Below are 14755 nucleotides of genomic sequence, written 5' to 3' on the forward strand. Positions count from 1 at the left end.
TCTGTATCCCTCAAAAAAGGTGTCGTCAACAGTTCAGATAAAATAACGACCAACTCGTGACAGCGTCCGTAAAATTTACGTAGGGATGATATCAACTTCACCATTTGAAACTCTTGGTTTAAAAGCTTCCTTGCGAGCAGCAACCCTGTATCTTAAAAATCATGATAGGAAATGCAAGCACGGGAATATCGTAACAATTTGGATAAATATACCTTGTATGCAGATGGTGCTGGAATGTTGCTACCTAGAAATGGAAAGTCCAAAATTTGAAAGCTGAAATCATCTCTTTTGTCGTAGAGTTTTGTTTTCAATCGACCCTTATGCTAGATCCGATATTCGAAATTCGAGATCCAATATCCGAAATTCGAAATTCGAGATTCAATATCTTGATTTCGAGATTCGAAATTCTATATCCAGTGTAACCAATCAGAAGAGAGCATCTAAGTTTTGAAATTTTTGACCAATGAAATATCTTATCACAGAAAAAACTAACAAAATGCAGCGACTGAATAGATATCCCGCGTATATCAAAATTAACCACACGAAACTCAATCAAGCGATGACATGGCGGCGTTCACTGTTACGAATAAGTACAAAATAACAGTTCGTGGTAAGCATGGAAAATATTCCTTCATCTTTGAGAAAGATTTCACCTACGATGAACTAGGTAAGATATTTTTTATGTATTGGGAATTGGGGGAGGGGAAAAAAGCACTGGGGGATAACCTTCACTCTACTCCAAAACCAAAACCCCACTCCCATCTCACTTCTCTTAATCGATATCCCACAAAAAATTCGGAAATTTCGTCCATATTTTGTCTTTGTTTGACATTCAACGAATCTCAGGTCAGTCCTACATATATACCCGTTCAGAGTGATAATTTTATGTTTTCTCTCAATTATAAAATGTTTAAGTAGAGCTGTAAATCTGTCATTGCATGCTCATATAGTGATATACAATATTAGTTCACAAACAGATGTTTAAAACAAAACAAAAAAACTGAGTATGTAAACATAGCAGGGGTGATTGTGTCCAGTTTCTCATACAACTACTCCAGGACAAAAACAATGAAGCTAACTGAGTTTTTTTTCAAATGCTAAAATCCTCATAACCTAATAGAAACTAAATATTAAAAAGAATGAAGGAAAGTTTGTGATGTTATTTCCCTATACATTAAAAAAAAAAATGGAAATTTTATTATTTTTCCTATAAAAAAACTACACACAATTTGTATTACAGATACACACTTGTACATATGGATTAGTTCTGTGTATTTACTATTAATTCATTCATGCAACAATGTTTATACTTATGTTACTAAATAGTAAAAACAGATAATTGCCAATGTAATACAAAGAATAACTATCAAAGAATTCAAATATTGAAAAGAATATTCAACTGGTGTCTGTTCAACACTGATAATATACCTGATGAAATGAATAATATATATCATCTTTTAGTTTAATTCTTTGTAGGGGCATTTAAAAAGGCAACAAAAAATAGGTTTCAGGCGAAAGAGTATGAGTTTGAGATATCCGAAGTATTAAGAAACGCACCTAATTACCCAGGAGGAGCAAACTTATTGAAGGTATTAAAAATACTTTTTTTTTATTCTTCCTGGAAATTCCCATTTTAATAAATTCTCATTTTTATTAATGGATTTTGTTGGTATATACGTATAAACAAAGTTAAATTAATTCATTTATTTGATTGTTAATTTTTAAATAGGCTTGTATTCAGACATGTACTGAACCATGAAATCAAATATCTGTGTTATGAGCCTAGCAAGTCAATAATATATCTATAAAATATTGGGGATTATTTTGACAAAATTATACTAAACTAACTGCTAATTGCTTTTTGTAGTTTTATTTGTGTTTAGTTCAAATACATGTTGCATATGTATGTGTTGTGAAAACAATAACCATGTATATGTTAAGTTAGCCATTATAAAATAAATGAGTAACAGTATAAATGATTACAGGAAATAACATACATGTTATCAAGCAAAATGATTCAAAGGCATTAAGTTAAAAATGTTATGGATGTCTTTTCACCAGATGTTGGTTTTACTAGATATATTATTATTATTTTATTTTGTGGATTGGTATTAACATCTGTCATCTCCTATAACAGTTCTTTCATTCTATAACCAATTGTAACTGATTACCAGCTATTGATGAAATTTTATGAACGCTGAAAAAAAGATTAAATAAGCTATGACAATCACATGGTGTCTGTCATGAAATTAAGATTAAATAGCAGCAAAATTATCGTCATTTTTTTCTTGCAGGCAGTAGTAAAAGAAATTATGATGGTACAAAAACATCAACAGAATGCATGCAGAAACATTCCTTCTAAAAGTGACCATAGTTCTATACCCCAGTCACCCTTGGGGTAAGGAACGTTGGAAAAAGTACCATTAAAGCAAGAACTATAAGACAAAAAGTATACGAACATTCCCAAAACATCTTAATATGGACAAGAAAGAAACATTTTCCTGCTGTCATTGAATCTCAACTGATGAAAAAGTTTGATATCATTAATCCAGACATAACATTTCCACCTGAATGTTTTGACACACCTCAATCTATTGACACAAACTCAGTTATGCTTATTTTTTCGTGTAAAGAATCTGAAAAATATAAAGAATACACTAAGATTGCCACAAATTTTCTACAGAATAAGCATCACCTTAATGCTAGTCAAATCATCTTTGTATCACCAAAGACAATTGAAAATTACAGACGTCCAAACAACGGAATTGCAAGATTTCATTTAAGGGACGATTTGCTACAGGGGAAACTTTAAAATGACATCATTCAAGTATAAATTCAGCCGGCCAGACAGTCCTTTAATGGAAATGAGTCCAATGAATGTGATGCCTGCTTTAATCATTGTGATTTGGTTAAACCACTATCTTTACATAACTTTGAATTGTTGCAAGAATGGTTTCTAGATATACCACTTGATATACAGATTATCCTGGACAAGTTTATAAATAGAGACTCCTTTTACAGCAGTGGCAACAAAAAAGCATTCTTGCTTTCTAAAATGGAAAGATTGTATGGAGCCTACGACATCAGTGAACATATTTTTGTTCCTATTGCCTTGCTTCATTTGAATTTACAACAACCCCAATGCAAAATAAACCATTCAAATTTAGTTAAGAAAGGGTTGACCTCTTTATCTTGTATATAGGGAAAGGATATGTGAGCCTGATACCTGCACATCAGTAAGAAACTTAAAAATGGAATTTACCGAACTTATCGATGAAGTACTGATTGCCATACAGCACGTGGAATCGCTAGATATGCTCCATGTTCCCTATGGGTTGTGCGAGCAGGACTAAGTCAGTAAAAAGATTGATTGATTGATTGTTGGTTGCTTAACGTCCAGTGGCAAATATTTCATGCATATTCAGGACGAGAACAAGTTCACAATAAATACAATAGGTAGGTTGTTGTAATACAGGCCATCTAGGATGATGGTCTGGGAAATTTGGACTGCCAGTGGAAAATGAGGGTATATTGGATAGGGGCAGAAATTTTGCCTTGCAACAGGCCACCTACGGACCCCTCAAAGAGTTGTTGCAAGGGTTCTTAACGTGCAAAGAGCGTGGCACTCTCTTTACACGAGGCTTCGGATTTAACGTCCCCTTCTGACGGACGTGACTGCGAACTTGATACATCCCGCACAGCCAAACGGACGCCCCACTTCAGCAAGCGTTTTACTGCCGGTCGGGAGAAGACCAAGTGACCATATTTCTATACCCCAGTCACCCTTGGGGTTCGAAAAAGAAGAAGAAATGATATTGTAGAAATAAATAAGTGAAGAGGCAAGGACAATCCACATGCTATAAGTGTTCAAATGGATGGAATGTACAAGAATCCACTATATTCTGGTGTAGGCCGCACTCCATTTTAACCGCAAACACAAACAATTTATACGGCAGCTAAACATGAAACATCAAAACACAATATATAAGCATTAAATATCAAAAACAGCTCTGTTCCACACATTCTAGTCTTGACGTAGACAATGACCCAGGCCAACTTCATGAAAATTGCACAGATGATTGCAATGCAAATATACCCAAGGTATAAAGTATAGGAGATGAGTATACCTGGGCCAGGTAATGCCTCCTTGATTTAGAGGAAGATCAACTTGAAATTGAGCATTCAAAAGTGATGCCAGCTACAACAAAACTAAAAGACAAAAGCTTTTGAATAATTTCTCTGTTGCTCTGACTGAGAGATGTAACAAAGAACTATTACTGGCCTTTACATTTTATGCTGGAGACTTTTACAAAGTGAAAAAGAAAATTTCTCACACTGTGGATGCCATAGCTTACTGCTACATGGGAGAGCATGCCAGATGTAGAAAAGACTCCTTTGCCTGTAAAGGATTTTAGTGATCTTGGTTAAAAGGCCGTCCTTTCTTACCAAATACTTTTAAAATAAGTAGCTGCAATCAGAATTAAGACTCGCTTAGGAAACAAATAAATAAGAACTAGGTTCCAAAGTTCTCGACAAGACTCGGTTAAACATGATAACCAACTGGCGTTTAAAAAGATCATTACCTTCAAATGTTACTTTCAAGAAAAAAATGTCTGGTCGTGCACATGCAGCTGCTCGCAGCGTTAAAAATGGCCCAGGGGAGTCTACATTAGAACTCTGTAGTGCTCTAGACGGTGATATTCCAGAAGACAGTACTGCATACAAGGCTCTTAAAATATTTAAAAAACTGACAATATAACTTTATATTTTACAGGTCCAATGCCAGATATGCCACATTTTTTTTCACAAGAAAAGCCATTGCGTTGGAGATAAATATGCAAACATGTCAAACGCAGAGGAGTTTATTTGTGAATTGACGCCAAAAAATCACTGATATTTGGAATTCACTGATTTTAACCACTTTTTGCTATTAAACATTTTGTCCTCTAACCCCTACTTTTCTTTTCATTATTTGATAACATATAGTTTTAAATACAATCTTTATTATTAAAAAAATATTAAATCCTTGTTATTTTCATACTTTTTGATGGAAAAATAGTGCAAATGTTAAATTTATAAACATTCTAGAGTGAATCTTTCCTCAGCAACTTTTCCATAGCTTATAAACCGAAAACAAGCTTTTATAGTTATTAATTTATAACCGTCTTTTTAAAAGCTCATTATTTTGGAATAGAGGTCGAACATCCTTAAGTATTTTAAATGAAAGGACATACCAGTAATACAAATTATTAAGTGCAGTTTACACAGGAGTATGATAAAAGCTGTTATTTGGCCCCTGAAATTGTGAAAATAGTAAAGAACTTCAATCTGAAAGTCTTATGTCACGAGGCAAGAAATTCAAAAACATCAATGTTAGTGATTGTTAGATTTATGTCTAATAAACATAAAAAAGATGCTATTTTTAGATTTAGGATTTTTTAATTGAAGGGGCAAAAACTGTGGCCTCGTCATACCTTATTCTTTGAATTTTTCAAACTATAACTACTAGTCCAATCATTAAGTTTAGTCTTGACATTTTATGTTTAGTCTTGGTTATTGTTTTTATATTCAAATCAAAAAATTTGTCCAACCTTAATATTATTATTTTTAAATTAACATCTAGATTCTTTTCATTGTCAAGTTTTTTAGACATCAGTTTCTTTTTCAGACCTCCATTAAGTAAACTGCTACTAAAATCCCCCAAAATTTATGCTAACTCATCTTCAGAGAACCTAATGATACTTTGCAGAATATTTTTTTTATGTAGATATAATGTTAAAAGCAAAATTTAAAAAATATTTATTTTTCCAGTAATCTGATACTAGTAATGATTTTGGATATTTTAGGAGTTCAACACCTTAAAGACGGTAGTTAAGAAAAATGACTGGAGATTAATGAAAGGGGAAACAAATAAACATATTATACATTAGGCGTTGCACAGGAAATGTAGATTGGTTGATTGATTGTCAGTTGTTTAACGTCCAGTATCAAACATTTCATGCTAGCTCAGGTCAATAACACGTATACATTACGTAGGTAAAGTAATAATAGAGGGCTTCGGGGATGATTGTCGGGTAAAATTTGACTGCCACTGAAAAATGAGGGTAACATGGACCCCTAAAACAGTTGTTGAGATGGTTCTTAACCTGTTAAGAGCGTGGAAAACTCTAAACACGAGAGATCGGAGTTAAAGCACCATTCAGACCGGACATGGTTCAAACTTGATACATCCCGCGTATCAAAACGACGCCCCATTTCAACAAGCGTTTTATTGCCGATAGGAAGAAGACCAAACGTCATAAATGAAAAGTAAGTTACAATACAATTTATTTTATACTTCAATTTTTAAATTACAATAGTGGATTGCATGGTCATTAGTGTCAAGTACAGCGGTATAAGTTTTATAACCTCCAGATTTGATGTAATAACATATCATATGTGAAATTGGAAAAATAAACACTACATTATATTGTTTTAATAATCAATTGATTGATTGATTGTTGGTTGCTTAACGTCCAGTGGCAATTATTTCATGCATATTCAGGACGAGAACAAGTTCACAATAAATACAATAGGTAGGTTGATACAATAGAGGCCATCTGGGATGATGGTCGGAGAAATTTGGACTGCCACCGGAAAAGGAGGGTATTTTGGATAGGGACAGAAATTTTGCCTTGCAACAGGCCACCTACGGACCCCTCAAAGAGTGGTTGCAACGGTTCTTAACGTGCAAAGAGCGTGACACTCTCTTTACACGAGGCATCGGATTTTACGTCCCCATTCTGACCGGACGTGACTGCGAACTTGATACATCCCGCACAGCCAAAGGGACGCCCCACTTCGGCAAGCGTTTTACTGCCGGTCGGGAGAAGACCAAGTGACCATATTTCTATACCCCAGTCACCCTTGGGGATTTTAATAATCAAAGACGATAACATATCAGTTTGTACAAATATTGCGAATTCCAGCATGTTAGGTGTCGATGAACCATTGCACGTTGACAATATTAATGTGACATTAACGTCTTGTTGAAACTTGATGCTTGAACAAAGAAACAAGAACCAGTAATGACAGGACCAGTATTTAGTCACCATCAGCGATCATTTGACAGTTTCTATGTTTTGTCACCAATTATGATAAGGACAAAACCTACTTTGAACAAGATTTTAGTATATGGAACAGAATGGGAACTCCATATAAAAACTCGGGCCAAAGAATGTATTCTTGATCTAAAGGCAGACAACATTATGGTTGAGCACCTGGTGACAGATCTGTACACAGGGCTGCACAAGACTTGTACGAAGAAGGTACAACGAGTACTCAGCCTGAACATTGCCTGGATACAAGGCATGTGACTGGGAACATACATAAAACGTACCGAGAATGATAAGAACCTATTACAGATCATGCCAGCAAGAACTCAAGTTAAGAGACAAAACCTACTGAATTGTTTTTCAGTGGATTTGACAGAAAGATGTAATGTACAGCTGGTTCAGGCAAGGAAAACTTACAGAGGAAACTTTTTAAAAATCAAATGTAAAATTTCACACGTCGTTGACGCAATCGTTAATTGTTACATAGGAAAACATTTGTTGTGTAAAAAACATTCACTGTTATGTAATGGATTACAGAAAGTATGGCATAGAGGAAGGTCACTACTACCAAACACATTCAAAATTGCACACTCACAGCAAACTATAGACTATATAAGAAAAACAGTCAACCTGCGTCTTAGTCCAAACATGCTAGAGAAAACTAGACTTAATATGAACACTAATTTTGTTGAGGGATTTAACCATAGCCTAAAGCGTTCGTTACCGTCAAATGTACCTTTAAAAGAAATGTTACCGGTTGTGCTCATTCTGCAGCTCACAGTGTCAATTTGGTACAGGAGAATCAGTTTTAGAACTTTGTACTGCTCTCCATTGTGAAGTCCCAGTTGGAGGATCTGCATATAAGGCTTTAAAAGAAATACACAAAGTTGACATTTTACAAAAACAACACAAAAAGACTATGCAGTATAAGCAATTTAAACCAAGCCTTGCTCCGATCTTTCAATAGCGACGAAGATACAAAACAAAGAAGGAAGCAGTGTTTAGAGTATATAAAGATTCTCCCGTATCCGCCACTGTACTGGTTTGATTTCCACATGAGTTAAATAAAAACAAGTCTCCGAAACATCACAACTCTCTTGCTGCCGGAGGGACACACATGCCCAGACCACACCGGCAGTGCTTTAATACGCTATACGCAACTATTGGTGCTGTATTGAATATTTGAACACAGTTTTAGTCGAACTGTAATAAATGTCAATGTTTCATTACGTTGTATGAACTTGATATATGTTTTGTGATACTTTTCATCTGTGAAAAGGAAACTCATAATAAGATTAACTGATATTAATACTGTAGCTGATATTGAAAAATATACAGATTTTAAAACAATTAAACAGTCCAAGGGCAAATGGAATAAACATTGAAACTCATATAAATAGTAACGGAGTCAAAGTGAAATATTTTCCAGATGAAATTAAACAGAATCATGTGCAGAAATGAAATGTACTATGTGAATATTATAATACACAGTTTTGTTAACTTTTAATGGTTGTTAATAGTATGATAAGTACATAGATCCTGCATCGCTTTCGACTAGTACCAGGGGAACAATAGTCCCTCGTATGACATCCATGTGGCAGAGCTCGTCATGGCTCAGTCCACATCCAGTGTTTCAGTCGAGGAGCTTACTGTTCAGGACAGTTCTGAGGTAAATAAGCACTTTTCTAGTATAATTCTCACACTCGAATAATCTGACCGCATGAAGGTATTCTTATCTAAAGAATATACAAGACAACTTTTTCATGATTACACGTCCTTCATCTATGAAACAAGTGTTGAAATGTTTGTAATTGGATTTTTATGTTAAATAATTGCTTTAAAATATTCTAAATTGTTACTTCATTCTCCCAAATGTATACTAATACCACACAACCGTTAACAAGGACAAATTTTGTCACATAGAACAGATACATGTATACCAATACCACCCAACCGTTAACAAGGACAAGTTTTGTCACATAGAACAGATACATGTATACCAATACCACCCAACCGTTAACAAGGACAAATTTTGTCACATAGAACAGATACATGTATACCAATACCACCCAACCGTTAACAAGGACAAATTTTGTCACATAGAACAGATACATGTATACCAATACCACCCAACCGTTAACAAGGACAAATTTTGTCACATAGAACAGATACATGTATACCAATACCACCCAACCGTTACAAGGACAATTTTTGTCACATAGAATATACATGCATACTAATACCACCCAACTGTTTCAATGACAATTTGCTACATATGTTTTTACATTTTACAGAATGTTGCAGAAGAAGCCAACACCATTGAGACAGGTAAGGTAACATATGTTAACAGATGATTTATATGTATATGCCGCCCCTCCCCCTATATGTTGACAGTGGCATTAATCGTTTCCCTTGTCCATACATCATGTACATACAGATGTATTTCTGTTTATCAATTTAGTTTACCGAATGTTTTGAAACTTATATACAATGCTAAGTACCTTAAAACACAGATGAAGTTCGATACACTTTTGAATCAATGTGTGCCTTCATTATGTTCATGTCATATTTATAAGTTGTTATGATTTTTAGGTCTCATGTTATACAGGCAAAGTTGGCTTTAGATGAATTTGGCTATTTATTTTAGGTATTTTTTATATATAGCTCTTCAACGGTTTCGGTATTTTTACATCTTTGGATTTCAAATGTTTGGCTTTGAGCGTTCCTGATGAAGGTAAATCCAGAAAAGCGCTTCCGACGCAATAAATTAATAACGTGTTGTTTTCAATATTTTATGAAACTTCTAAACATTATGAATTGTATGCTTATTTTTATATGTTAAGCTTTATGATCATGTTAAAGTCACATACATGTACTGTAAATTTATAAATGAAAATACAATATATGTTTTGTTTATTTTTTATCTACTTAATATAGGCTATTCATCAAAGGAGCCTGAAGAGGAGAGAAGAGAGACAATAGGAACTTATTGTAAAGAGGGTATACACTTTTTGTCTATAATTTTTAAATATAATATTTCTAATGGACTTTAATATCTGTTACAGGATCGATAAGAAGAGCAACAAAAGATCGCTTTAAAATAAAATAAACCTTGGATACAAAATAGCGGAAGTCTTGAGAAATGCTTCAAACCATCCCTTGGGGGCAAATCATACAAACTAAGTCTAAATGTTGTTCCAAGAGAAAGCATACAGTTAGTACAAATGTAGGCGAACATGCTGGTCCGTACACGGAAAATATCAACATTCAAGACAGTATAGAAAATGAAGAGCGGTGGGCAAGAGAGTGTTTTGAGGTGCTAAAAGAGGATGGATTAGAAATAAATGAAGTTACAACTGACCCATACAGCAGTGCGTACAGGGCGGCAGAGTGTTTATATCAGAAGGGACTAACATCAACAACCCCCATCCATTTTCTTGACACTACTAACCATAAAAATTTTGTAAAAAAAATATCCACAGTTTGTGACATCATGCCAGCTCGGTTAAAGGTGCAAAGAACCCGACTACAAAGTTTGTTTGCTTCTGACATGGCAGCCCGCTGTCATGCAGAATTCGTACAGGCTAATATTAGATATCACAAATCCCCTGATGTAATGAAATCCAAACTTACATATGGTTCAGATGCCATAGTGAGCTGTTACTGTGGAGATCACACAGATTGTTCCTGGTGAGTCAGTTATTGGTTTATAGTAGTGTCCAGAGGACCTCCAAAACGTGATAATGAAATTGAAAGTAGCCACCCCCAAATTATATATTGATACATCCAGATGCAAATGATTTAGAACTGAAAATTTTAAAGAAATCACAATACTTAATCGAGAGAATAAAAATGTTCAATCTTCAGATTGAAGGTTTTTACACCTGACATTAGAATAATATGGTTAGATATTTAACTAAGGCCCTATTAATCTGGAACATTAAGGCAAAAGTAAGTAGAAATAGCAAGAACAGAGTCAACTGTATTATAAGATCGTTCATTAAGTATTTTTTCTAATTTTTTACGTTTCTTTCGTTTACAGTCAATTTCGACGATTTTTCTGCTAAACATTTTCACAAAAATTTGAAGATCATCTTTGAATAGTGCAAGAGAGAGATTCACACAGCTGAAACATCATTCATCCTGTAAATAAGATATTTATATAGATATCTTGAAGTATTCTGACTAAAAATCAACATTACAATGTAGGAATAAAAATGATATATATTTTTTGGACAAATTTTAATATGACTTAAGTCTCACTGATAAGATTCACTGAAAAATACTACCTCTTAGGTTTACTATAAAATAAATATAATTTATCCTGCAATTTTGATGGTACATTTTATTAATGGTCTGAATAGAAATGTGAAAATTAAACTCATCATAGATACCAGGACTAAATTTAGTATATACGCCAGACGCGCGTTTCGTCTACAAAAGACTCATCAGTGACGCTCGAATCCGAAAAAAATTAAAAAGGCCAAATAAATTACGAAGTTGAAGAGCATTGAAAGGTTCATAAATCAATTTACTGTTATTTGTCTGTTGTTTTCAAAACTTAAAATATGTCAATGATAAATGAAATCGTATTTGTCTCCCAGGAAACCATGAAAAAGGAAAGCTGCCTTGCCTTATTGAGGATTTCAGGTGCTGGAAACTGGAATGAATTGGAAGCTTTGTCAGAAGAGTTGAAAGCATTCATTCCAGCTTTTCCAAATTCTTTTGCCAAGGAATGAAAAATGCCAACTCTTTTAAGTACCAATAAATGGTACTATATTGATGCATTGAACCTTGAAGGTAATACATCATCATCAATCACTAGGGGTAAGAATTACTGTCTGTTGTTTAATCTGCATCTTTTCTATGGATGGTTTAATTGTAAGGTTAATTATTTTACATATTTTAAATTCTTTTTTATATCCCTGAATTTACTTTTTTCTTCATAAAAGCAGAGGATGTCTGTGGGTGCTGTAAGGGGGCCTTCACTCGACCACTAGTACATAAATACTCCTTGTTGTTATAACTCTTAATGGATTTCTTTCATTAAATCACAAATGTCATTACCAAAAATTGAGTTTATTAAATACATATAATCAGATTACTGAATTTAATATAATGTGGATGCATTAACATTCATTGGATAACAATTTTCATGGATTACATGGGTACTTGTGAACAACAATATATAAATAACACATAGCTGAGAGGGTGATAGAGCAGATTGTAACCCCGAGAAAACATTGTCAACTGAGGCGAAGCGAGGTTGACAATGTTTTTCAAGGGGTTACAATCTGTCTATCACCCTCTCAGCTATGTGTTATTTAATTTATTATACTGAATGTTCTGTTATTTTTATCTGAAAAAATATTGCAACTTTAAATCATGTTGTATTGGCATTTGTGTATAAGATAATAGAAATAAAGATATTGTCTCATGTGCGCATCTACCCCATTTTTTTTTTATGTCACATAATGGAGAAAATAAAACAAGAAAACAGAAATATTTTCATCAATTCTTTAACAAGAGAAAAAAACAAATGTTATAAACATTTTGTATATAACTATATATGAAACAATTCAACAATAAATAAATTTAACTGTCTGTCGGATCAAATTTAACAGTTACTGAAAATGACTGTTTTGTTGGTGAAACAATTAAATTTGGAAAATCATTTGTAAATGTTGAAATTGACCACACTGTTAGTAATATTAGGACATAAATTCATTGTGTGTGTGTTCCACCATGGCTGCACATTGTTCATCGACAGTTGAACATTTGAAGAAACAGCTGGATGTGGTGAGTTTTCTTTGTTTTGGTTATCAGATACACAAACATTTTGCGGCGCAACCGTAATATCCATAGGCGTGACAGGGATCTCTTCCAATGTGGTTTCATATGAAAATAACGCTTCAATTTCAGCTGCACTGAGCCCAAGTAATGGCTGTGCTTCAGGTGTAGTTACAGTTATATTGTGATCACCTTTAGCATTTTCAGACTGAAGTTCATGATTAATATTGTCACTTTGATTAGTTTGAAGAATACTATTTAAACTGTCAGACATCTCACGTTGGTTGTTTTCGCTTAGTCTCTTAGAATAGCTACGGATAGAGGCTTCACTTCGATGTCCACTGGCTCGCATTATGTGCCTAGCTTCTATGCCGGATTCATCCATTGCAGTAATGGAAGTTGCGCGTATAGAGTGGTTCGTGTACCTTCTAGAAAGTTTAGCCTTTTCAGAAATTTCTGGCATCATTACTGATAAACTGTTTTTCCCCATGGGAGCTTTACAATACCATGTTGTGTCAGTTATATCAAAGGAATCCTTTTTGCGCTGCCAAAAATCATTGAGAGCTGGGTGAAGTTTTTCCAGATACAATTTAAATGATAATACTGGACACAGAGGATCACCTTCTCTTGCGTACATCCTTGCTTCACCGACGGTATCATCAGGGGAAGCTTCATCACGATGATTTTTATCGTATTCATCTATTTGTTGATGCACATACTCTCTTCCACTTGAATCTGTTTTAATAGCAAATGTGTTTTTTGTCATGGATCTCAAGTTTTCTTGGCCTCTCCTGCACAAATAGAACATTATGTCAAACCATACCTTCTTTTGTAATCCATAAGGTGTTGTCGTATTGATTGCAATACTATTAGTGTTATAAAGCTTTTGTAAGTCCTCTTTAGAAATAGGGGGTTTGTGTTCAGTAGAGGCATACCCTTTTTTCTTTAAGTTTACAACGACAGCCTTGAAGACATCCTTTGAACCTGCGAATTGAGCATCCTTTGTAATGTCTATGGAACAATGTTCTTTCAAATATTTTGTTAAGCCATACCTATAATTAGTGAGGGTAGACTTTTTTAAGTGATTCCCGTCAGTTTTTCTTAACGAAGCAAAAAACAGTCTCAGTTTTTCATTCAATTTTGGTTTATCAAACGTTTCAAATTCATTGTCTTCTCCTAGGAAACCACGGAAACTCTTAAGACTATGTGTAATGCATCTTTTTGTTGACTTTGAGTCTTTTAATTCAAGTAAATCGGTTATATCATCCTCTGAAACTTCAGCAAACATGTCGCCTGTTGTTTTTGATTAAAATCGGTGTCATTTAGGATCTTACATGTCTTTGCTTATCTTCGTTACTTTCAAGCGTACATGTGACAGTTATACAATCTGGTAACCAATTGAAGAAACCAGTTGAGGCTCTGCACGAGAGGGTAACATTCAAAAAAATGGTCACCCGCTCAGCTATGTGATAGAGTAAAATGACACACTCATTTAAGCCAATCAAAATCTGGCATTTTTACATGAAGTATAATAAAATTAAATGTTCAACCAATGACACATTTCTGTATGCTTATATGCAAGATTTCCTTAATACATAAGTTGGTATTCATGACAATAAATGATTCCACAGTATTCTACATTTTCCGGAAGGGCAGTTTAGTTATATAAAATGGGTACTACTAGTAATGTTAACACAATCACAGAGACATGATACTGGTCCAGTTTATACATTTGGTGTATTAATTAAGGTCCATTTCATAAATTAAAATTCTTACATATGAAACATTACAAATTTGCGTTAATGTTTGGTTGAAAAATAAAGTTAATAGAAAAAGTAACAGACTATTGACGAGATAAAGCAACTGCTCCA

The 14755-nt window shown here is 34.1% G+C and overlaps 1 protein-coding gene and 1 long non-coding RNA gene across 2 annotated transcripts in view; one reads left to right on the forward strand and one right to left on the reverse strand.

Annotated features, from left to right (window-relative positions):
- The window catches only part of LOC143051943 (uncharacterized), a 216958-nt gene that overhangs the window by 42068 nt on the left and 160135 nt on the right, over positions 1-14755 (forward strand). The window lies entirely within an intron of this gene.
- Positions 12598-14233, reverse strand: LOC143051094 (uncharacterized). Its single transcript, XM_076224124.1, has one exon. It carries the CDS (start codon positions 14170-14172, stop codon positions 12766-12768), a length of 1407 nt encoding a protein of 468 aa, XP_076080239.1. The 5' UTR covers positions 14173-14233; the 3' UTR covers positions 12598-12765.

The sequence above is a fragment of the Mytilus galloprovincialis genome, chromosome 11 (assembly GCF_965363235.1).
Source record: "Mytilus galloprovincialis chromosome 11, xbMytGall1.hap1.1, whole genome shotgun sequence".
In the NCBI taxonomy this organism is placed as follows: domain Eukaryota; kingdom Metazoa; phylum Mollusca; class Bivalvia; order Mytilida; family Mytilidae; genus Mytilus; species Mytilus galloprovincialis.